General features: G+C 42.6%; 1 protein-coding gene across 1 annotated transcript in view; it reads left to right on the top strand.

The window, feature by feature from the left end:
• The window catches only part of LOC307219174 (uncharacterized protein), a 39,829-nt gene extending 17,163 nt beyond the window's left edge, over positions 1–22,666 (top strand). The window contains exons 13-24 of the mRNA XM_079982173.1: positions 6,031–6,220; positions 7,153–7,294; positions 8,955–8,999; positions 12,699–12,826; positions 13,757–13,887; positions 14,524–14,678; positions 15,087–15,193; positions 16,196–16,386; positions 17,607–17,740; positions 19,252–19,316; positions 21,019–21,101; positions 22,403–22,666. Coding sequence (XP_079838299.1) covers positions 6,031–6,220; positions 7,153–7,294; positions 8,955–8,999; positions 12,699–12,826; positions 13,757–13,887; positions 14,524–14,678; positions 15,087–15,193; positions 16,196–16,386; positions 17,607–17,740; positions 19,252–19,316; positions 21,019–21,101; positions 22,403–22,571 — 1,540 coding nt within the window. The 3' untranslated portion in view covers positions 22,572–22,666. The remainder of the gene's footprint in view (positions 1–6,030; positions 6,221–7,152; positions 7,295–8,954; positions 9,000–12,698; positions 12,827–13,756; positions 13,888–14,523; positions 14,679–15,086; positions 15,194–16,195; positions 16,387–17,606; positions 17,741–19,251; positions 19,317–21,018; positions 21,102–22,402) is intronic.
• The last annotated feature ends 1,811 nt before the right edge of the window (positions 22,667–24,477 follow it).

Here is a 24,477-nt window from a genome sequence, read left to right as displayed (position 1 = left end):
TAACATGTTTGAAGCCATTGGTGGTTTTTTTTTTGTTTTTTTTTTTTTGTCCTTTAAAAAATGCCATTGACTTGGTGGTATTCCAACCATCCTGTTAATTTTGTTTTGAGATCCTCATAAGGTCTAATTTTGATAATATTATTTTCTTCTATTGAGGTCTCTGTAAGTTAACCAGTCTCCATTCATGTTTATTTTTTTAACGGTAAAGGCTTCTAAGGAGGTTCCAAGATGGTGGTTTGCAAAAAACTAGCCTTCACTCAAACTCAGAGGATTTTTTTGCTACTTTTTCTAGCAAGGGTGCTTTTGATAAATATATTTTGTATACTTTTATGTTGGATTTTAAAGCTGATTGTAGGTCTTGTAAAATAATTGCACTATGACTTTATGATATTTTAGGGGGCATGCCTTAGGCCCTAACCTCCCTAGGCATCAGACAGGGCCATGCCCCCCCGGAATCCTTTAGCGGACTACCCTTCAATATGTGGGGCAGGTGATGGTGCTACCTCCCCTCTTCCATCTTCAGAACTAAACCAATGCCTAACCGCCAATAACCAGGAAGTTGTGATGATTTGCTACGATGTAGGCGAAAACCAAGTGGCTGGTGCCAATTTGCCAAGTGGAAAAATTCCTACCAGGCCCCTCAACGGTGACCAACCAAGGTCCATAGCAAGGTCAAAAAGAAAACCTTATAGGGCAGGAGGGTGGGAAAAAGCAGGAACAGCTGGCGGGCAGCAAAGAGGATGATCCCCGGCCTTGTCCTGCCTTTATAGGACAGGCCCTGCCCCCGAGCCAGCTGACTGGCCAACTAAGGAGTGACACGGTTGGGAATCCCCCCATCGCATGGGGCTGCCGCATGCGTGGAGGGGCCGTGAACCTCGCAACCCCACCTCCATTTTAGCGTGGAAGTGGCTCTCTCATAAGCCACTATTTTATAAAAGGACATTGCCCACCCCATAACAAGACTTAATAACTATCTACAAGCAAATGTGAATGTTTACCTTTATGTCTAAAAATAGCTATCCTTTTGTCAAGGCCAACCAAAGTTCAAAGATTACTGAGTTCCTTAGTCAACCTTCAATTATTCAGTGCCAAAAAGTTATAAACAGGTTGCTTACACTTATGTCCACATACTGTACTTTATGGGAAAAGGGGATACAGTTTTACTATTGCAAGGTGTGGAAGAAGCTACCTAACAAGGTTCCAAAAAATCTTCAAAGTGGAAAGTATGCTGAAGTATGGTCAAGTCTATACAATACAGGGAAATATATTAATTTACATGTTTACATAAATGCTTTCAGAAGGAACCCCACTGAGTTCAATGGGACTTCTAAATAAGTGTGCCTAGGATTTAAAACATAGTAGTTTTTCAGACACCTCTAAATGTGTAAACCGACAGAGTAGCAAATAATTCAATCTATGGATGCTGGTACTTTTGCAAGTCCCACCTGCCATATACTTGAAGGGACCTGCCAGTCCTTATGAGGTAGTCACACTTCTGTTTACCACACAGTAGAATTGAGAGCAGAGTCTTCTCCTTTATTTATTTGACTTCTGTTCTGTCTTTCTAAAAAAATAAATCTGTTAACATGATTTACAAACATTTTAACCCACAAAGTAGCACGACTCAAGGTAGATAAAACAGTGCTTTTCCAAACACATATGAAAATGCCTGCTTTGCAACTGGTATAGTTTGCTTTTTAAGAAATGTATTGTACGGTTACCAGATTTTTTTCAATGAATCCGGGAACATTTTTCAACTTCAATGGATTTTGTATGGGGACTGATTTGTAAATCCGGCGACTGTCCCTAGGAAATGTGGGCGTCTAGTAATCTTAATGTATTGGGTATGGCTGAATTGTGATTTGCTTTTCAGTCGCTTGTAGCATGGAGTGCATTCACCAAATCCTGAGAGGGCTAAAGTTGTCCAGCTTCACATTTTTAGTTGATGGAGTCGGGGAGGTTTTTGCAGCACTGTGGCCTAGGAGCAATCCTTAGAGCAATGTGACTAGTTAGATCTTGCTGGGAGAATGTGGTTGAAACTAAAATGGTGAGGATAAGTGTGTGTGTGTGAGAGAGAGCTGCCAAATAGATACCTCCAGCCCTCAACCTTTGCTACAATGCCGATTGGCTAAAGGTGGCATAACTGTGGCACCACTGGCTTGGAGCGGGGCAAGCCGCACCCACAAGCCAGTTGGGGAAGAGTTTCAGGGGCCAAGCACAACATGGACCCTCTGTTAGGAGGATCCAACTTATCTCCAGAAAGCATGGAAAGTAAACACAGTCTGGGGCCCATATACTGTAGATTTTTTGTCTGGTAATGGTGCTGAGTTCAAAAACCACTGAATCCCAAAGTTTGTTTACATACACACAATTCCACCACAGGTAGTAAGAGCCTTACATGTTGCAACCCCACCAACAAAAGGGGGGGCATCCTTTTGGCATGCGGGGTTAAAAACCATTTATGTATTGTTTTAATGAATTTTCCCTAAGCAGGGCTGAAACAGAAATAAATGGTTTAGAGGATTAGATTCTAGACCACTGAAGGATCGATTCCCAAGGCTTGATCAGCCTCCCATGCTAGTTGAAGGTTTTTGAAGGGGAAAAATTGCAAATCTAGAAACAGAGCATAAACTGCCCCTTCTGAGAACCCTTGGGCACCAGAGGTTCAAACCCAGAGATTGGGTTGAGCATCTTCTAGTGAAGATCTTCTGGGTAATGGCAGCCTGACCCAGCATCTCCAATACCCATGGGGCTAATTTATAGTTGAATGACTGCTAAATAAAAGCATTCTCCTCCTCAAATTTGTCTTCAGAAAGGTAATGTCACGGGAGATGTTGGGTCGTAAAAGTAAGCTGGTTAAGGAAGATTTACAAGAAGCATTGGAAGCTGATTGCCTGGTGCTGTTTGAAGAGATTAGGAAAGATGAGATGATGTCTGGCCTTCAGCATCAGAAAGGAGTGAGGAAAAATGGAGGAATTTATAAACAAATTAAGGAAGGTTTCAGCAACAGACTGGGCTGCAGCATTGCAGGTCTTAGAAGCTGAAATGGAAACTTTACCAACAAAGTTCTCCCATACTGCAAATGAAGCCCTTAATATGACTTTATCTACTCAATCAGAATTGCAACTATTGCAAAAGGCAAATGAAGATCTTGAACTAAAGTGGGAGGAACATTCAAACTGGGACGGAAGAGAAATTTTTCCTCTTTGCGCAGTTCCGGAACAGGAGGAAGGAGCCGACATGATTTCTTTTATAGTGGAATGGATAAAAAGTTTAAATACAAATGTATCTATTTCTCTGACTGATACAGAAAGAGCATACAGAACAGGTGGGCTATGCTCTTTGTCATCAGCATTACCTAGAAACACAGTAATCCACTTTGAGAAATACTTTAAACTTTAAAGCTATGCACAATTTCAGGTTTCTGAAATATGGCTTGGTCACCCTAGAATTGTTTCAATGTACCGTATCTGTCCTGAGACCCTCTCTCAATGGAAATCGTTCCTTATATATTGCTGCTCTAAGACAATGGGGTTTCCTTTTAAGCTGCTGGTTCTGATAAATGGCAAATACCAGGCAGTTCTGATGAGCAACAAGTGGAGAGCATATCCAGAGATCTGAATATCCCAATTCCAGAAGCAACACTCAAAGATGGCACTGTCCCCACTTCCTGTAGTTTGGCAAACCCAAAGAGGCAAAGGCAAGATAAAACCTGGCAAGACCAAGCAAATAAATGAATTAAATACATCAGTAGTCATTATAATTTTTCAGCAATACATTAGACTACCTTAATGCACCCCTGGGGGTAGGGAGGGGGTGGAGTATGGGAACAAACCCCCACCTTCGCTCCCAATTTTGTTTCTGGTGCACCAGGGAAAAGGTTTTCACAGCTCTCCCAGCACTGAGGTGTCATGGGGCTATGCACTTCGGACTTTTTGTTTTGTTAAAGTTGTTACACTCTTTTAGTTTTGTAGTGTCCTCTTCAAAGCAGTATAACATAATGCATCTCCCCAGATTCAGCAATGAAGTATGCAAAAAGTCAAAGGACTCATGTCTCAAATGCCAGTGATATTTGATTGCCTACCCTTTGAATAGTTTTGTCCTTCTGAATCAAAGCAATATTGAAATGTTCCCCCTATTCAGTAAAGCTTCAATTCTTGCTCTCTTAACTGGTAATCCTAAACTTCTGGCAGTAAGTGACATATTTTTTTACACTCATCGGCATTATGTTATATTGCTTTGAAAAGTTGTGCACTCATTCAATTAATGCTCTTTTTTTACATTCTACAGCATGCCTTGGATTCTGCTGATAAAAGATGCATTGCATGAATTAATGTAGGGTATTATCTTCCCATCCATCCTATCCATATCCTTTCCCCCCTTTTGTATCAGTATGTTTGATGATGTTTGTATTTTGTCCTTATTTTAAAAAAAATAATAAAGTTTCTTTAAAAAAGAAAAAAGATCTTTGTTACCTCCCTCTAAGTGCTGCAGAAGGGGAAAGGGCATTCAGTAAGCTGCCTTTCATAAATAATTACAACTGGTCGACTATGACTGAAGGTAACAGCTTAACACTGTGATCCATTCATTGATCATAAACTTACTCAAGTTGTTGATTTCTCAGAAGTCATCAGAATCTTTGGTACTGAAAAACACGTGCTTAGTAATATAGTCATATGTTGATGCCATTTGATCTACTTGGATATTGCTCTTTTTTAGAAAGATATAGGTACTGCTGAATATTGCTTTATTCATAAAGACTCTTTATTTCCCTATATGAACCCAGTTTGAACAGTTTGTTTAGCTGCTGCTATCACTTTTAAATGCTACTTTAATATATCAATGTTATTAACAATGAGTTGTTATATGCTCATAGTTTTTTGAAGTATTTACATGAAAGGAAGGTTAAAAATCTGTTCAATAGATACATCTTAAATTAAGACTGCAGTTTCAAAATAACTGTCCATATTGATAATATATGAGTACAAATAGCAGTTTAGAGCCAGGGTGGTATTCACATTTCCCAAAACAAAATGCAAACCAGCAAACAGGCACTTGATCGAATTTTACGATGCAGTTCTTCAATTTAAAAAGTTGTGCAGAAAATGCATATGGGTGCACAAAAGTGTATTAGCAACATGTTAAAACTACCTGCAAAATGTGTATATTACACAAAATTGCATACATAAAAATATCTGTACTAAAATGCTGATGAATTTTTGTCAGTGCAGAAATGTGGTGAAGTGGAAGTGACACTGGGGAAAAGAGAAAGTGATTGTCAACCTGTAAGTGAGGCCTATTGAACTCAATGGGACTACATTTTTGAATGGACATGTCTAGGATTGTACTGCAGGATTTAAAACCTTTGCACATTGACCTGCCCATTATTCCACTGAAGTCAGTGGGGACTTGCTTTTGAATGAACATGCACAGCGCTGGTATCAGTTGCACCAAGTATAGGGGCAGAGGCGTCACCAGCCCCTTCAATATTCCTTAGCAGGGGGCTTAGCCCCCTCATACTGAGGTGGCAGAGGAGTCCGAACCACCGAGCCAAGTGGCAGGCTCCTCCTGAGCATGAGATGGGACAAGCATGTGATCTGCGTCATGTGTGTGCCATCACAGGTGCACATCACACATTGCACATGTAACCTCACGCACGCGCCATGACATTGGCCCTCCAATCTTCAGCTCAAAGCAGCCAGGTATCACCTTACCAACATAGGCCATGGTACGTAAACATTTGAAGTACCGATGCTATTCCAGCTCAGGATGTTTTCTGGATTAACTAGGTGAAATGTTGTGGAACCACCTTTGTCCCACCAAACTACAGAAGATATTTTGCTACCTTGCACAACTCCCTCTCAAACACTGGAGGGAAGTACTGGAGCGTTCCAGCTCACAGTTGTTACCCAAGAAGCTCCTCTGTGTGCATGTTAAATAGGAGGTTTCTGGTTACTTAAAGACAGTCTCTATTCATATACATAACAAGGCAAAACAAAGGCTGCTGGAAAAGGGCAGAGCCTGCTGAAGCATTATGCTTTCTCTGCTGGAAAAAATGGATACTCACTTTCTACAGGTCTTGCATCTTTTTATAGGGCTCATTATTCTTTTTGGGCTCCTGCAAATCTTTAAGTTGTACCGGAGGAAGAAAGAACTTCTCAAAAACTTCAAGAGTTTCCGAGGACCTTCTAGTCACTGGCTTTATGGTCATAACAGGGAGGTAAGGAAGAAGGCTTGGAAAAGGGAGGGGGAATATTTATTTGCAGTTGAAGGGGCAGATGCAAACAAAGATGGGCTTTCTTTCTACTTGGCAGGCAGATATAGCTTTTCTCAGCCTTGAAATGGATGGGAAGCTTCACTTGGCAGAAAGAACCCCTCTCTTCCAGCACAAGTGCAAAATCACAGTCTCCCTTTGCATCTGATCACGCTATTGGTGAGAATTCAAGGAGAATACCGCACTTTTCCGTGTATAAGATGGGCGCCTTATACACGGGGGCATGTTATATATGGGAAAATACGGTATTGGGTTAAAAAGCAGAATGAGAATTGTGCATGTGCATAAGTAGAGTGAATAAGAGGTGACTCCTTTTACTGTCCAACTCTCCTTTTTCACCCAGTCAGAACAAGATCACCTTGAAACATTTCCAGAATATTCTCCTTGAATTCTCACCAGTAGTGTGATTACAAGCTAGTTCTGGCTTTCATCAGATTTACTGAAAATGTATTTCACTTGCCACCCATTTCTCTGTGCTTCTCTGTCTGATGTGTGTTTTCTTTTGCTTATATTGGTGCATAGCTATCTTTTGTTTCTTCATCTTTGTCTTTAAAAAAACACGAAAGTTGTGCAATATGGTAGATGAACCCCCTATAAAGGTGGCAGGAGGGGAAGAGGGAGGGCAAAACCAGTACCACCCAGAAGAGGTGACCATTGCAATGTCATGTTGATAAGTGTATTTTCTGGGAAAATTTTGACTGCTAATTTTATATGCCATGCAAGTACCTTCTTGTAGAACTCTCTTCAGAAACAAAGTGAAAGATACATTTTCATTCACTGAATGAATGATTCTCCAGTTTGGGTTCTCTGCCATAACATCTACACACTCAGGACTTGATTTAATAAATGTTTTATATGGTTACTTTCTGTCATTGCAGATCCATCGAGGACAGGAACTGAAGAAAAGCTTGGAATGGGCAGAAAAATATCCTTACGCCTACCCTAGATGGTTTGGTGGCTTCATGGCTGTTTTAGTAGTTAACCATCCAGATTATGCAAAAACTGTGTTTGGTCATGGAGGTAAGCTTACACACAGCTGCAAATTTCCCCTTACAGATGCCCCCAAAGCACAAATCCCGACTGTCACAGCCCACAGCTCCCTCATGCCCCATTGTCCCCATGGGGCCCTCAAGGGAAGCTTCCTGCTTTTCTTGAGGAGGAGCATTTTTCCAGTGGTAAATAAGCAGGACAAATAGCAGAGGCTAGGCTACCATATGCAAATAGCAGCTACACTCTTAACACTTCACAGTGAACTGGGCACAATATACTTATTTCTAAATTGTACACTGATGCCTATTTCACACAAAGCTGTTTGTTTATAAAGACTGGCTCTTAGACTTTAAGGCAGAGTGTCAGGCGGCAGAGGAAGCAACTCCCACGGCAGGTTGCCAGAAATGGCTACGACAAGGAAAAGTTCTTAAAATCTGCTTTTTTTATTCAATATTTACAGCCTCTTGGAATAATGGCGTTGTCCCAAGTGACTCTCCACCCCCTTTTTCTCCCACTTACTCATTCGTCATCATCTCCCCTATGGGTGGCGCTGAGGGCCCTTTGCTTCTGAGCCCTGTGCTCTCCTACTTTCACTGCTTGCCGGTTTCTGGGAGGGAGAGGTCTGGAATGCTTTCTAAAGACACAGTGTCTGTCAGCTGCCACCCCTCTGGTGCTTCTTCTTCCTCCTCTTCCATTATTTCTCAGCTTTCCCCCTCATCTGCCTCTGAGCTGTGACCTCCATCATACCCCTGTTGTAATTCTGAACTGTCCTCTTCTTCTCTGGAAGGGTCAGGCTCCACCATTCCTCCTCTGCCCAGTCCCTGACACAGTGGTTGGGGAGGGGGGGGCACTTTCAGCCTGGAGGCCATATTTCCTTGTGGGTAAACTTCTGAACACCAGGTGCCAGGAATGGAGATGGGGCCATGTGCAAAAGTAGATGGAGCAGCAAATGTATAATTCCCCTATTGTAAAATAGACTGCATTCTGCACCCCCCCTTCTATTTTACATCCAGACAAGTAAGAGGCAAAAATACTGCAGTGCAGGATCAGTGAGGAGTGAAACCAGGTGAAAGGGGTTGAGGCCTGGGGAGACTGAGATGCTACGAGGGCCCAGCCTGATGTTTCCACCCCTGCTTTAAGGTTTCAGTTGTGTTTCCTTTGTGGTCACATTCAGTTTTTAGTCCTATACATCATGTCCTGAAATGGCTGGGCTGGATTTGCACCACAGCACCTTTCCCTTAATGATTATTCTTTTTGCAGCTCTGGATTTTGCCGGTCATCATGACTCTGCACGCTAGAGAGAGGCCAAAGTCCAAGCTAACTAGTGCTTGTGTCCAAGCTACTACTAGTGCTTGTGTCGGTGATGTAATACCAGCCTAAAGATATGAGAGCAGTCAATTGCAGCATCAAAGAGGGTGCCTTTCAAGCTGGATTTGGCAAGGAGCACACTCTTAAAGAAATAAACAGCACCCTTGTCAGTTTTGTACAGGTTCATCAGTACCTCTTTGAAAACCAAATGCCATCTCAAAACAGATTGGTCTGCTTAAAATTTAAAAATAGACAAAGTTTAGAATATTCACTACAGTTTACCTTTGATTCCATCCTGTTTTTGTTTTTGTCTTGCTTTGAGCAATGAGCGTGTATAGGATTGCAACCTCAAAACAATATTTTCTGTTATATATTTTTTCAGATCCCAAGGCTATGACGACCTATAAGTTCTTCCTCCCTTGGATTGGTAGGTAAAATGATAATTCATCATATATATATATATATATATATATATATATATATATGGGAGAGAGAGAGCGCGCGCGCGCTTGGGTATCTGCATCTTGGGTATCTTGTTTCCTGAACCTCAGTCATCCCACATATCTGATGATCTCAGTTCAACCTGTCACCTGAAGTTGCTTCACATCAGTATAAGCAAAGGAAAAGAGCATTTATCCCATTTATCCCAGGTTTTGCTTTTAAGTGTGTCTCACACAGGATATGTAGTTAAATAAAGGATGATGTTTTGCTCTTCTTTTTGTATAAAGAACAATCCTGTGCCTAAATATTTCAATTTCAAGCTTGCTTTATTGAATCAAGGTCAAGACCCACTATCCATAGTGCTTGTTCATATTATGCAGTTCCAAGCAGAATTTCATTCAGAACCTTTTACCTATATATATATATATATATATATATATATATATATATATATATATTAGCTGAATGGTAAGGTAAAGATTGTAAACAAATTGAAAAAATCAGATGTGCAACTTGGAGGACCTTAGTTTTAAAACAACAAGCAAAGAGAGTTCTCCTGTCCAAAATGAGCATTTTAAAGTGCTGTTGCTTTCTATGGAAGCAATTATCACATGGTTAATTCCCTTCTGTTAAATCAGTGAGGCTTAGAAGTGCTTGACAGGATCCTGTCTCTGGGCTTTCAGTCCTCGTTAAGGTTGCATTCCTAGCTAGTCTTACCTAGGAGTAAGTCCCACTTATTTTGGACTTATTTTTGAGTACACATGGTTCATTCTTAGTCCTGTCAGAGAGGTATGAAAATGTACAGAATGAGTCTCTGATTCAGGAAATATGGCTCTATCCGCCCCATACCTGCCAATATTTCTGCCAGTATTCCCATTCTCAAAAAGCTATATGGCTCCTGAAATGGAACCTCTGTATATCCCCACCCACCTAACACCTTCACAAAAAAACCCCACTTTTCAGATTATGTAGGTATTTTTGACTTGCAGAAACTGACATAAGAATAGTACTGGTTTCTCTTTCTGCTTCTAGAGTAGTCCTTTTTGGAAAACCTGGTTGGACTCCAACTCCCATCAGCCCTAGCCAGACTGTCTAACAGTCAGTGATGGCTGGCATTAGAGCAATATTTGGATGACCACAGGTTCCTTACCCCTGTTTAATCTTGCATTCAGGTCTTTGTCTACTTATTGATATTTCTAGCACTTTGATTTTTGTTTTTTAAAAAATAATATTTATTCAAATTTTCAGGATACAAAAATATTTAAAGCATAAACAAAGAAAAACAGAAAAAAGGCAAAAAAAAGCAAAAGCAAAAAAAATAAACAAGATTCAAAATAAATTCTTTTCTTTATCTTGTGTCTTAGACCTCCTCATACCTCCCTTTTTTGTATTCCAATTTAATCATTGTTTCAGCAAATTCTTCCCATATTTATAAAAAAAATAATATTTTATCTTAACAATCTATTTCAAATTTATCAATATTACCTTTAACCTTATCTTTACTTTCAAAACCATATACTTTTAAATTTAGACTTTAAATTATATTTGTGCTTATTATCTTCAAATCTTTCTACTAAAGCCAATTATTTCCTTTCCGCCACAATCTATTATTTCACAAATATTACTCAGAAATAGCCAAATATATAATAAACAGGTTCTCTTCTAGTTTAGTCCATCGTCCCTTTTTTCCTGGTTTCGGGTTGTGTCCGTCCTTTCTTCCTTTTAATCTTAATTTTCAGTCCGGTGTTCTGATGTCTGAGGCTCTTAAGTCACTTCCATGCCACCTCTGCAGATTTTCTTGCTCCTGATTGTGATACAACACTTTCTTGTCCCTTGTTGAAGTCTTTTGTACTTTCTTCCCCTTCTCCTTGGGGAGTGGATCTCTGGGAAGTTCCATACAGTCATAGTCTCCATTTTCATTTGTCAAGTTGTTCCATTCCCCCCAGTTCCACTCCCCATTGTTGAATTTATAATCCAAATGGTAGTTGCTCCAAAAGTACTTATCCTCTTGTTTCACAAGAGAAGAAGTGTGCATGCACACGAAAGCTCATACCAAGAACTGACTTAGTTGGTCTTTAAGGTGCTACTGGAAGGATTTTTTTTTGTCTTCTTTCACAGTCCCACTAGAGCTAAGAATCCCCTTAACTCCAGAAGTTTGCAGACACCCTTTGGGTTCAACGACATTGGATCTCTCATTTTGTGGCTTTTGAGGCATATTAACAATCTCCTCCATCTCCCACTGCCCTTGGGTTTGCTTCAAGTCAGTTTCCTGGGTCGATTGTTGTAAGGTTTCACTCTCTTCTTCTCCTGTCAATCCATACTTTCCAGCTACAGCAGTCATGGCATCCAGTTTCTCATCTACCAAGTTCATATCCTCCTGCAGCTGCTGCAGCATAGCATCCACTTTAATAAGGGCAGCAAGAAAAACTTGGTTCCTGTTCATTTTTAGTCAAGGTCAGATATCTGGTCTCACGCTGATTTCCACAGCTGTTATGTCTCTTTGTGAACTGCAACAAAGAAACTAACAAACTCCCTCTAGAGGGGAAAACTTCTGTTAACCTCCATCTTTAAAATGTGTCAAACAAAGGAGAATTTACTTTCAATCTTCCAATACTTTGTTTCCTTGCAACAAACACAAGCAGAAAGCAACATTAAAGTCTTTTTGTTTCTCTTTTGTTTCTATCTGTCCAAGTCCGTTTCCTTCAAAGAATCTGTCCTGACGTCCCATCCCCAGGTTGGGGGCAATGGAAATTTATTCCTTTACTTTCTATCTGCAGGATTAGATAATCAAAGTTATTTCACCCCCTTTCCTCCTGCCATCAAGGGGGGTTTTAATGGTCATAAGTGCCGGAAATTTCAATCTTTGAATCAAATTCAAGGCTAATTAGTTTGTGCGATCTTTGCTTCATTCTGTTTACAAAAAAACGGGAGGCAGACTTCCTTTTTATACCTTCCCGCTTCGTACCTAATTCAAATTTTTTTTCCTTAATCCAATCCTCCGTTTTTACTCACGGGTACTTGTTTAGAGTCCAAATGTCATCAGGAAAAAGCCGGCACTCTCCGTCGATGGCTATGCGGCTTCCCTCCGTGAAAGTAGCAGTCGGTTCGTTTGCACCACGCTGCTCACCCCACTTCACTCTGGAGCCCCAAAAAAGGGTTTCCCGGCAAGTAGGGGAGGCGCTCTCGGTGCTCCGCAGAACCCCACGTCCCCAGGTTCCTCCGCCTGGGGTTTCTAGCGGGTCCCCACCTTCGCCGCGGTGAGAAGACCCAATTTTCACGGAGCCTGTTCCTCCAGTCGGAGGAACTCCGCCATTTGGCGATGGCGCCAACCCGGAAGTCCTCGATATTTCTAGCACTTTGTCATTGCAAAGTCCTTCCCCAGTGGCCTCCTTCCCATTGCAATCCTCTCTGAATATGTACGGGGATAGCTCAGTTGGTTAGAGCAAGGTGCTGATAAGGCCAAGGTCACAAGTTTGACCCACATATGGGACAGCTGCATATTCCTGCAATGCAGGAAGTTGGACTAGATGATCCTCAGGGTTCCTTCCAGAGGTACAATTCCATGATTCTATGTCTATAAACAGATGATTTTATTAGGAAAAGTCACATCCCAGAAATCCTGAGCTCTCTTTGGATCAACAGTCCTGCAATGTTCTGAATGGCATCTTGTTCTTTGTGCCCACAGGAAAAGGACTTCTGATCCTGGATGGACCAAAGTGGTTTCAGCACCGCCGACTGTTAACTCCAGGGTTCCACTATGATATTTTGAAACCTTACGTAGCACTGATTGCAGATTCAACCAAAGTGATGCTAGTAAGTAGGATGGCTGATGCTGCTAAGGTGCTGAGATGCTGGTAAAATGTTGTTGATACTAATGGAATAGTTAGCTCTCTCACGGTAGGGATTGGTCATAGTTCAGTGTAAGATGGAATAAGGGGCAGGTAAATGGGACGCGGGTGGTGCTGTGGGTTAAACCACAGAGCCTAGGACTTGCCGATCAGAAGGTCGGTGGTTCAAATCCCCGTGACGGGGTGAGCTCCCGTTGCTCAGTCCCTGCTCCTGCCAACCTAGTAGTTCGAAAGCACGTCAAAGTACAAGTAGACAAATAGGTACCGATCCGGCGGGAAGGTAAACGGCGTTTCTGTGCACTGCTCTGGTTCACCAGAAGCGGCTTAGTCATGCTGGCCACATGACCCAGAAGCTGTATGCCAGCTCCCTTGGCCGATAAAGCGAGATGAGCGCCACAACCCCAGAGTCGGTCACAACTGGGCCTAATGGTCAGGGGTCCTTTTACCTTGAAATGCCCCTTATTCTAATACTGGAATGCCCTAAACTTGAATGGCAAAATAATAACTGGCAATTTCTATATGCAATGAGTGGGCTCATCCAATCCACTCTTATCCCTTCAAAACAGAGGGGGCAAGTTCACATTATCCACTGATGGTTAGCAAGGATAAAGGTTATGGACACGTCATAAGTTAGGCCCTGTCTGCACTATACATTTAAAGCAGAATCAAAGTACTTTAAACAGTCATGGTTTCCCTCACATAAACTTGGGAAGTGGCATTTGTTAAGGTTGCATAAATGTATAGTCCAGATGGAGTCTGCACTATAGAACTGTTCATATGATATGAAAACTCTGATATTTGACCTGGGACAGCCATTCAATAAAATGCTCTTCAGGATCTGGGAAGTTAACTCTCCTTACTCTCCTTTCTGTTCTAACTCTCCTTTCTGTTCTAGGATAAATGGGAGAAGATGATTGACAAGGATGCCACAAAATCACTGGAGATGTTTGAACATGTCAGTCTGATGACTCTGGAAAGCATCATGAAATGTGCCTTCAGTTACCAGAGCAAAGGGCAGACTCACAGGTTGGTGTCTTGTTTTATTTTTTATTCCCCCCCCCCTATAAAGCTGGGACGTGGGTGGTGCTGTGGGTAAAACCTCAGTGCCTAGGACTTGCCGATTGCATGGTCGGCGGTTCGAATCCCTGCATCGGGGTGCGCTCCTGTCGTTCGGTCCCAGCGCCTGCCAACCTAGCAGTTCGAAAGCACCCATAAGTGCAAGTAGATAAATAGGTACCGCTTTATAGCGGGAAGGTAAACGGCGTTCCGTGTGCTGTGCTGGCTCGCCAGATGCAGCTTGTCATGCTGGCCACGTGACCCGGAAGTGTCTGAGGACAGCGCTGGCTCCCGGCCTATAGAGTGAGATGAGCGCACAACCTTAGAGTCTGGCAAGACTGGCCCGTATGGGCAGGGGTACCTTTACCTTTTTATAAAGCTGGCCTATACAGTAGATTATTTTTTTATGATACCCATTTCCATTTAAACTGAATGTGTTTTCACAAAACTGCACAACTGTCTGCAGCAGCAGCAGCAGCAGCAGCAACAGCAACAGCAACAGCAACAGCAACAGCAACAGCAACAGCAACAGCAACAGCAACAGCAACAGCAACAGCAACAGCAACAGCAACAGCAACAGCAACAACTGTCTGCTTTTTCTTTCAGAGAGTTGGATTCTTACATAAAAGCAGTTTATGACCTGACCTATTTGGTGTCACAGAGAGTCCGTACCTTGTTGTGTCGGATTGATCTCATTTATAGATGCACAGCAGCTGGGCGCAGTTTCCTGGAAGCCTGTAGAGTGGCACACCAACATACAGGTAAAACCCCACTATCAGTTTCCTCCTTCATTTACAAGAGAACTAGCTAATGACAATTTGAGAGATATACTTTCCTCTAGCCCTTTGAGAAGAGTCACCATGGCTGCCTGGAGACAAAACACTCACTTGCAGAGACAGATGAACTTGACAGCAGCAAGACAAAGGAACAGTATCAGAAGGTTCTGGGGTTGGTAGTGAGCTCCTGGTGGGGCAAGGAGCCTTGGGACATGCCAGCTCTTGATAGAGGCCCTGAATCACTCCATATTTGTCCAGTGACTTCTGACATGAATGGAGTCTATCATGCCCACCCAGTGTTTACTTCATCTGATTGTTGGGAACTTGGGGCAGTATTGCCTTTGCAGAAGTGTAAAGTCTCAGAGACTTAATTCCTTAACATTTGTCACACAGACAAAGTCATAGAAGAAAGAAAGAAATCCTTTTGGAAAGAGGGAGAACTTGAAAAAATCAAACAAAAACGGTACTTGGATTTTCTGGATATTCTTCTTTGTGCCAAGGTAAGAAACTTCAAAATGACAATGCAATGGACAGTTTTTGCTATGTGGCATCAGTGAATAACACTGACACTAACTATCCTGCAATAGAACATGAAGCATGACATCCAACCAAACAGCAATAGTATATTTAGAGATAATATTGAGAGCTAAAAGTTAGAAACATTTAGCTGCTAACCAGCTCGCTCTAGGAGTAACTACATTGGCTTCCTTGTCTTCTACACTGGCTTTCTGGTCCTCCCTGTTCCCTTATAATCCTTGATGATGTATTAGTTTGAAGTAGGGATGCATCTGGAACTGCACCAATCACATAGGAATCTTCCAGACTGGCTGTTTACTGCAGCATTCCTCAACTTTCGGTTTCCAAATGTTGTCAGCCTACAGCTCCTATCCCTCCAAGTTTGCTTAGCCATTGTTTGGGGATGACGGGAGTTGTAGACCAGCAACATCTCTGGGGAGCCAAGGCTGAAGAAAATTGATTTATTGAGCCTTCATGCTGATATGTTCACAGACAAAAAATAAAACAAAAGCTCTATTATCCAGTGTTATCTGTTTAATGGGCATTCATCCTGATGGGTTCACGGGGAGGCTATACATCATTGCCTCCTAGTCAGGCTTTTGCAGTTTGAAACCATTAAATTGTAGGGTTGGAAGAGACCCTGAGGATCATCTAGACCAACCCCCTGCAATGAAGGAATATGCAGCTGTCCCATATGAGTGACAGGATAGTTGCACCAGATATGAATAAAATTTTCCAACTGGAAGCACTCATAGAAAGAGTGTGGGGTATCTCAACTCTAGCAGCAAACAGCATATGTAGGTGAAGAGTGATGAAGCCTTCCACCATCTGTGAATATTATACCCCTGATGAAGAAATAATCAAGTAAACGAGTAACAGGGTTCTTTTTTTTTTTAAAGTCTCTTAAGTCCTTTAACCATGGTAATCTTTTAAATCTCTAACCATTTCTAACTCATCAAATAGCTAATCTCCTTTTTTTCCTTCAGGATGAAAATGGTGTTGGGTTATCTGATGAAGATCTGCGTGCTGAAGTGGACACTTTCATGTTTGAAGGCCATGATACCACAGCCAGTGGGATCTCTTGGCTATTATATGCGATGGCCCAGAACCCAGAACACCAGCAAAGGTGCAGGGAGGAGATAAAGGACACTCTGGGAGATCGAGACACAATTCAGTGGTGAGACCTCTAACTCTGCTTTTTCTATACTTGTATGGCCTGTTTGGAGGGGAAGGATAATTGCTTTCTCATTCTAGAATCAGAAGATCAGTTTAATAAGCCAATCACAGAGACTCCTTTATCATTTCCCTTTTGCTCCTTTCTCTCCAACAAACACTTAGACCCCCAAGTTCTAAGTATGTTTACTTTCAAAAGATACAGGTGGGAGTTAGCAATTGTTGAGTTTTTCCATATTATTTTATTTTTTTTGTCTATTTATGTACTTACGTATTTATTAATTTTATATCATGCCCTTCCTCCCATTATTACGTGATGAGTCTGCTGGGATCTTGATTGTCTTCATATTTTATGTCCTTCTGATTACGTGCTTCCAGCTTTGATATGCAATGAAAAGCTTCCTTTTTTGGGGAAAAACTTGACTCATATAATTAGAATTCTGATAAAATCATAACATCTACAACGGTACCTTCGGATACAGGGGCTTCAGGTTACAGACTCCACTAACCCAGAAATAGTACCTCGGGTTAAGAACTTTGTTTCAGGATGAGAACAGAAATCACGCAGTGGCAGCAGTGGGAGGCCCCATTAGCTAAAGTGATACCTCAGGTTAAGAATGGTTTCGGGTTAAGAACAGACCCCCGGAACGAATTAAGTTCTTAACCAGAGATACCACTGTACTGAAATGAGTGGGACCAGTAAGTCATAACTAATTTAGCTCATTGATTTCAAAGGGACTAAAGCATCATTCTCCAGCCAGGTGCCCTTCAGATATTTTGGACTACAACCATGCTAATTGGGGCTGGAGTTGTAGTTCAAGACATCTGGAAGGCACCACATTGGTGAATGCTAGACTCAAGTGTGACTAACTGACTTTGGATCCAACTCACCATTTCCACATCTAGAGACCTCTTTAGACAATCAGTATCTGCTGGTACTGCAGTGGCAAGGGAAAGTCAAGCCCATGATTCCTCACTATTCCTCTCATCTGTTCAGTACACCTAGGTACCAAATATCTGAACAGGGCTTAGGTCTTCTAGCCATCAACTTTATTAGAGCAGTGTTGTCACTGGAGATTTGTGATAGAGAATGAGAACCAAGGTGTACAACACTGTGATATTTCAGACCCTTGCTACCTTGTTTGACCGGTTGCACAGCTGCTGATCCTATCATATTAGTTGGAAAAGTTGTTGCTCAAATGTGGTTTCATCTGAATTTTTCAGGGATGACCTGGGGAAGATTCCTTACACCACCATGTGTATTAAGGAGAGTCTCCGTCTTTACCCTCCAGTGCCTGCCATCTCCCGGCAGCTTAGTAAACCCATAACTTTTTGTGATGGACGCAGCTTACCCAAAGGTTAGTTCAGATTGGTCGTTTTCTGTTGGCCATAGTCTACCTTAGATTGAATAAAATATTTGACACAAGGTCCAGTCCTTTCTCCTGTTGAAATCAAGGAGACTTAAAAATGTTGCATTGTGTTCTTTGTAAACTGACTCAAAGTCAAAATTTGATGGTGAACTTCAGGTGTCAAAACCACATTCTAGATTACAGTAATGCTATGAAATTTTCATTTACAATGGAAGATATTATTTGCAAACCCAAACAGAAAGGTTTGGAATATGTGCATTTGACCATTGTTTGCCCATTCAGAACTTACTGCAATGCCCTTTCTAAATCAGTGTGGTGAACCTCTGGCTGGCAGACTGAATTAGGGTTATCAGATCCCAATTTGTCAGCGAGTGCACCTTTGCCAGCTTGCAGCCATGGCTTGAATTCAAACCACACCTGCAAACAGGCTGCTGATCAGCTGATCAGCAGTTACCTCAAGCCCATTTGAACTTTGACAGATGGGTGCCGGCTGGATCCACTCCCCCCTAACCCCATTATAAACAAACCCACTCTACTAGCTTCCTCCTGGCACCTGTATATCTTCACAGAGAATATACCCAGTGCAGTTTTGAAATTAACGGTTAAGATCTCTGTTTTGAAATGTTCAGTCCACTATCTTGATTCAAAATTGCATCAAATTACATCTAAGCAAAATCCAAACCCTGCTCATTTCCTTGGCACCCAAAATTTGGTTACTATATCTTAAGAGGCTCCATATGCAAAGTGAACGAACAACTTCCCAAAATATATAGAAGATAAGGATGATAACTTTCAGAACTCATGACTGAGCTTGTTTCCCCCCTCTTCCCTCTCCACCCCCCTTTCCTCACATTCCATGAATTTATGAGGGCAGGTCTATGGATTTTTGTAAACTCTGGTAGCCTTTTCAATTATTGAACAGGGTAAAAATGCTTTAAATAACTAACACAGAAATGAATGCAACATTGACCCCATTTACTAATAGAAAGCAGCTTCAGAAAGTGCTCCTGTGAAGTGAAGCGAAGGCTACAATGGGAGGGTGCGCTTAACACTTTTCCTGCCACCATCTCTTGACTCTGAATTGCCCTCCCAAAATTTCTCCTCAGGTTTCCAAATATCAGGCTTGTTTGAGTAGAGTGCAATTTGGAGCAAAGAAGTGGCAAGACAGGAACATGTATATGTGTTGCAGCTTTATATTGCCTTTACTCAGTGTGGCTTTTTTTTGCAGGGGAACTATGGTTATTGGTGTGTTGTGTAATCTCTAATTGTGTACAATGTTTATGTGGGCCCTCTCAGAAGTGTGACTAATATGTTCCATCAATCTGAGTAGGACATACATGCAAGTCCATTTAGCTGGATCAGAACCATAAGGTCCTTCTGCCCCCAACATTGCTTCTTTGTTTTCCTTCTCTGAGTTGAAATGTTAGCTCTGAGATAGGTCTTCGGTAATGGCAGTGCTTGGATATTGAAATTAATCATGTTAACACTTTATGTTACAGGTTCCCTGGTGGCAATTAATATTTATTGTATCCACCGAAACCCTAGTGTATGGCAAGACCCAGAGGTAATAATTTGTCGTTATAGATAAAGGCATGTGACAACATCTGCAACTAGTTTCAGAGCTGGAATACATAGCTGGTGGATTTTAGCCAAACTGCATTTTTAAAAATAAAGGTGAAGTGATCACACAGCACAGCAATTAGATAATCTCAGCTACTGAGGATGTTGCCCTTTGAGTCAAACTAAGGGCTCATGTAGACTTTCCTTTGTGCCACATTTTCCAGGCACAGGTCAGGGCTATATAACTCCATGTCTGTGTATGTGTTTTTTGTCCCGGCGCTTTCCTCTGGAAAACCCATGTTTTACTGCTGAATTGAAGCAAATGGCAATCTGTGGGGAACCTGACTACCATTTCCTCCAATTAAAATGGTACAATGTGGGTTTTCTTAGGGAAAGTGCCAGGACAAAACACAAAACAAAAAAACAAAATACGTACTCAGATACAGAGCTTGAATGCCCAGACCTGTGCCTAGAAACATGGCACAAAAGGATGTCTGGCTGTCTGGATGAGTACCAGTTGCTGGACAGCAACGGGAAGAGAGGACTGTTGCCTTCAAAACCTGCCTGCAGGCTTCTCAAAGGCATCTAGTTGGCTACTCTGCAAAGCAGGATGCTGGATCTTTGGTCTGATCCAGCAGGCCTTTTATGTTTTGAAAGCAGAACTCTAGCATGAATAAGGGAACAATTTGTAATCCCCTTGCCATTTTCTGCTAAAAAGAATCACTCCTAAGTGCTTTTTGACTGTTGGTGTGAAATTGTGTGCAAAATATGTGTACATAATGATAATGCAGATAAATTTTCAAGAGACTCTTTTGTGTTAATGGTGTACAAATGTGGAGAACTAAACTTAAAATTGGGAAACTGAGGGAAATGGTAATGGACAGATTCGTTCATGCCTTCTCTTACCCACACAAATTGTGGGGAGAATGGATGACAAGCAGGCAGAATGCACCTGCCGCTGCCCTGTTGCTTGCCACCAGAGTCAGATTTAGGGCTGTGAGGGCGGTGTGCATACACTGGGCACTGAGCTTAGGGGGCGCCCTCTCAAAGCCTGGTATGTGAGGTGCTGGACTTTGGGAAGGAGGTGTGAGACTCTTAAAGGGTCTTAAAGTCCCCGAACCTCCTTCTCAAAGTCAGACACCTCCTTACCTGCCTTTGGGAAGGCAAGGCACCAAATGTTGGCCTTGCACAGGGACCATAGTGCCCAAGTCTGCCACAATTGCCAAAATGTTGCTGTTGTTACTGTTGCCAGAATGTGGGGTGACCAGATGGGCATGCCACTGCTACCATCACCATGCTCTTCCTCTGCCACCACTGCACAACTCTACTTCCTGCTCACCTGCCAAGCCAATTGGGAGAACTGGAGGAGGTGGGTCGAAAATGACAAGGAAAGGTGCAAGTTGGCACAGGATGGTGCCCTTCTACCTTCTTTCCACTTCCACTCTTCCTGTCCAAGGCCCTCAGCAGTAGTGGCAGCAGTGGGTGGCCTGGAAATTGGGCCATTGGCTCAGAGACCTGAAGATTGGCTATTGGTGCATCCAAACCTACAGTCGAAATTCTGGCAACCTTATAAGAAGCATCAAAGCATTTTAAACATATATGTCTTAAGACTGGGGCCAAGATTATATAACAGCTTACAGACTGTGAAGCAAGACTATCGATTGCTAGAGATGCTAATAAAAGACATCTGCCTTCTTTTCCTCCAGGTGTTTGACCCCACTAGGTTCTCATCCGAGAAGTCATCTCAGAGGCATTCTCATGCTTTTGTGCCTTTTGCAGCTGGACCAAGGTGAGGATATAGACAGTTCAGTGTCACGGTCTGATTTACTCTCGGCTTAATTAGGCAGCAAGCAGACACTTTCGGTGTTTCAGTTTTTGATGTGCGGTAATTGCTCTCTGAGCCATTCACAGCGACTGACTGTCATTAACACATTGAGGCATCTGAACTATGCCCTCACTTCCAACTGCATATCCTCCAGGAGCCCCCTTCCTCCCTTCTCTTTGATTGACACCTCTCTTTAACCCTCATGAACCTATGAGCGTGAGCAGATTCATACTGATATACTGCCCCTTCCTCTGATGTATTTTCCTCCTTCTCAGTTGCTGCCTGATACTCCTTACCAGCGTCTGGGCTTTCTGCCAGCCCTGGCTCACTGTCATGAGAAATTGTCTCTTCCTCTCTGACATGAGAAGCCAAGGAGGATTGAGGGGGGGCTGGATTCAAACTGCTGTAGAGGAATGAGAGGTTCCTTGCTGCCTCTCTGAAGATCCCTGTCTCTGCAGATCTCCTCTTCTTCCTCCCCATTGTCGCTCTGGGGTGCCATGTCTCTGACATTCAGGCCAGATGAGTGAGAGGTTGCTGATGAGCAATAGGGAGGAGAGAGAGAAGCTTGTCTTTGGAGTCTGGTGGAGAATCTGTTGCTGGGCTAGAAGTTCCATTGCCCCTGACCACTGGTCATACTGCTTGAAGGAAGCTGGAGTCTAACAACATCTGTAGGGCCACAGGTTCCCCACCAATGACCTAGAACATATTTGCAGCTGGCTACAGAAAGATTGCATTAATTGTCACATATGGGTGATGTATTGCTACAGGAAGTAAAAAAAAAAAAAAGCAGGGGCTTGGAAAGGGGCATGTATTTCTGTCCCACCCCTTCTGCTGGCTGGAGGCAATGTCCTCAAAAGGCTTGACTTGCTTTTTGGGAGAAACCAAACCTATGATAATGGAGAGTCTATTGGGTTGTGGGTTGTTAGTGCTGTGAACCTTCCGCTATTGTAAAAAACAAAAAGAAGTGCCTTAAGTATCATGTGATCTTCATTCCAAGGAAACCAATCCTGGAGCACATTCAGGAACCCCTGAAATCTTTCACCACACTCAGGGATTGGGGGAACCATTCCAGCATGGATCAGGGTCCAAGGCTCCAAGAGGATTTGGGTTTCCTTGTTAATGGTTAATGGTTGGGAGTCTATCCAGGCTGAAAGTTGGAATGAAAGTATTTTGACAGGCAGAGTCAGTATTTTCAGATAAAGCTCCTGCATTATGATTAACTGTGCTTCTTAATAGATTTTCCTGACTTTTCTCTCTTTCCTCAGGAATTGCATTGGACAGCAGTTTGCCATGAACGAGATGAAAGTAGCCCTTGCCCAAATCCTACTCCGGTTTGAAATCTTGCCAGATCCAGCAAAGCCTCCTGTTCCGATCCCCCAGGTTGTCTTAAAATCTCAAAATGGGATACACCTGTTGCTAAAGAAACTCAGCTGATAGCATATACAATTGTAGGGTTGCACAGGACCATGGGTCATCTAATCTAACCCTCTGCAATGCAGTAATTAATAAAATGGCATATTTAAAGGCAAGCTGTGAATCATTTGAAACTTCTTTGAGAGGAGTGGGGAGGGGTCTGGTGGAGCATATTAGGAGAGTTAATGAAGTAAACACTCAATTATGAAGAAGGAGCCCTGGGTCAGCCATGCCTCCATCCTCTGTCTCCAAAAACCCATCACCAGGACTACCTCCCAGTTCAAGAGGGCACCACTGCTACTGTGCCACTTCCAGGGGCATCAGACAGGTTCCCAGCTCCTCCAGAGTGTCTTCAGAACAGAGCTTTGACCCACCTAGACAGGAGTGGGTGGCATGGCAGTTCTGGGCTCTGTTGGGAAGAAGGGCGAGATATAAATTCAAAAAAATAAATGGAATAAATAAATGCAGTGGAGCTGGCCTGCTGGCTGAAACTCACAGATCATATCTAGTTTGGATCTTAGTCAACAAAGTAATTGGCCATGCCTGAATACAGGAACACTGCAAGATATTGTAGCTAAACACGCTGAGTAAGGTCCTAATCACTTCCATTACTCCAGAGCCATTTCAAACATGCCAGAAGGACACATGGCACATGCCTCATCTATTTGTGCCAAGGAGTGGTCAGCACAGCAGGGCAGTGCCACAAAGCCACCCTCACAACATACGTTTTGCTGCTACTTACGGGGTAGGGTTATGGCAAGGTTGCGAGTGTGCATCGTGGTGGGAGCAACAGATTAGCTCTGCCAATGTGGCTGCAGAGTGCCAACCATGGTGCCTTCCTACCCTGCCCAGGCACCATCCCAGTAAAGCATGCGATTTTTCTGGAAAAAGAGGTGCCAGAACTCACCATGAACACCTCCCTTGTTTGCTTATAATGGCAATGGCACCCGCATGAGAAGTGCTGGAACAGAGTTCTGGTGAGTTCCAGCTGAAAAAAAGCCCTGCCACTAAGTGGCAGCAATACCAGCGTTGAGATTGGCAGCCCCATGGCATTGCTCTATTCTATCAGCTGCTCCTGCAAATTTTGTAAAATATGCAGGGATTTATGTAAAATGAACCATGGAAAGAGAAGGGAAGTCATTGATATCTTAAGGATGTAAAACGAGTATCTTAAATTGCAAAACAGAACGCAATAGAAATTATATACAGAATGGTAAAAAGAAAAAAGAAAGAAAACAAGGAACGAAAAGTAAAAAACCGACACGGAGGCTATGCCAGCAATGATAGCTCCACCCTGCCATTCTCGCCTCCAGCTAATTTCTTTTCATTCAGGTAATTTACCTCTGTATGCATACTTTATTCATCATTGCCAAAAACAGCAGGCAACTGGATTTATCCCTGCAAACATGCCCTGACAAATACATCTCAAGTTGTTCAATCAACAAAGAAGCAAAGCACTCTATGGACATAAAGTTTTCCAGTTGCATAGCGATTGCCCTGCACTTTATTCACAACTGAATGGTGACTGGTAACACAACATTCAGTCAATTTTCAGTTCCTTATTGAGAAACACAGTTTTACAAAGAGAGACCCAACATCTCACTAGGTAAGTCAGAGAATCCCTTACCATGTGGACATGGCCATATAGTCAGTGGCTGGGGGGTCCTGGGAAACTCCTAAACCCCTTGATCAGTTTCTGCCTTGTCTGAAATAGCTGGATGGCTTTCAGAGCCATGCAGGTGAAGATCAATGCCACAGTCCAATAGGAAAACTGCGAAGGACTCGCAGGTAGCCAGCACCATAAGGCATTGATTACAATTTCCATTGCCAGCTGCTTGCTGCTTGCTTTGCTCCAGCATCTACAATAAGTCCTGAAAACTTTCTGGCTTGCTTGGCTTTGCTCTGTGTGCTGTGTCAAAATATCAGA

The sequence above is a fragment of the Podarcis cretensis genome (genome assembly GCF_951804945.1).
Source record: "Podarcis cretensis genome assembly, chromosome: 6".
Lineage (NCBI taxonomy): Eukaryota > Metazoa > Chordata > Lepidosauria > Squamata > Lacertidae > Podarcis > Podarcis cretensis.
Note: the sequence above shows the minus strand (reverse complement) of the source record. Positions and strands in the feature narration are given on the sequence as shown.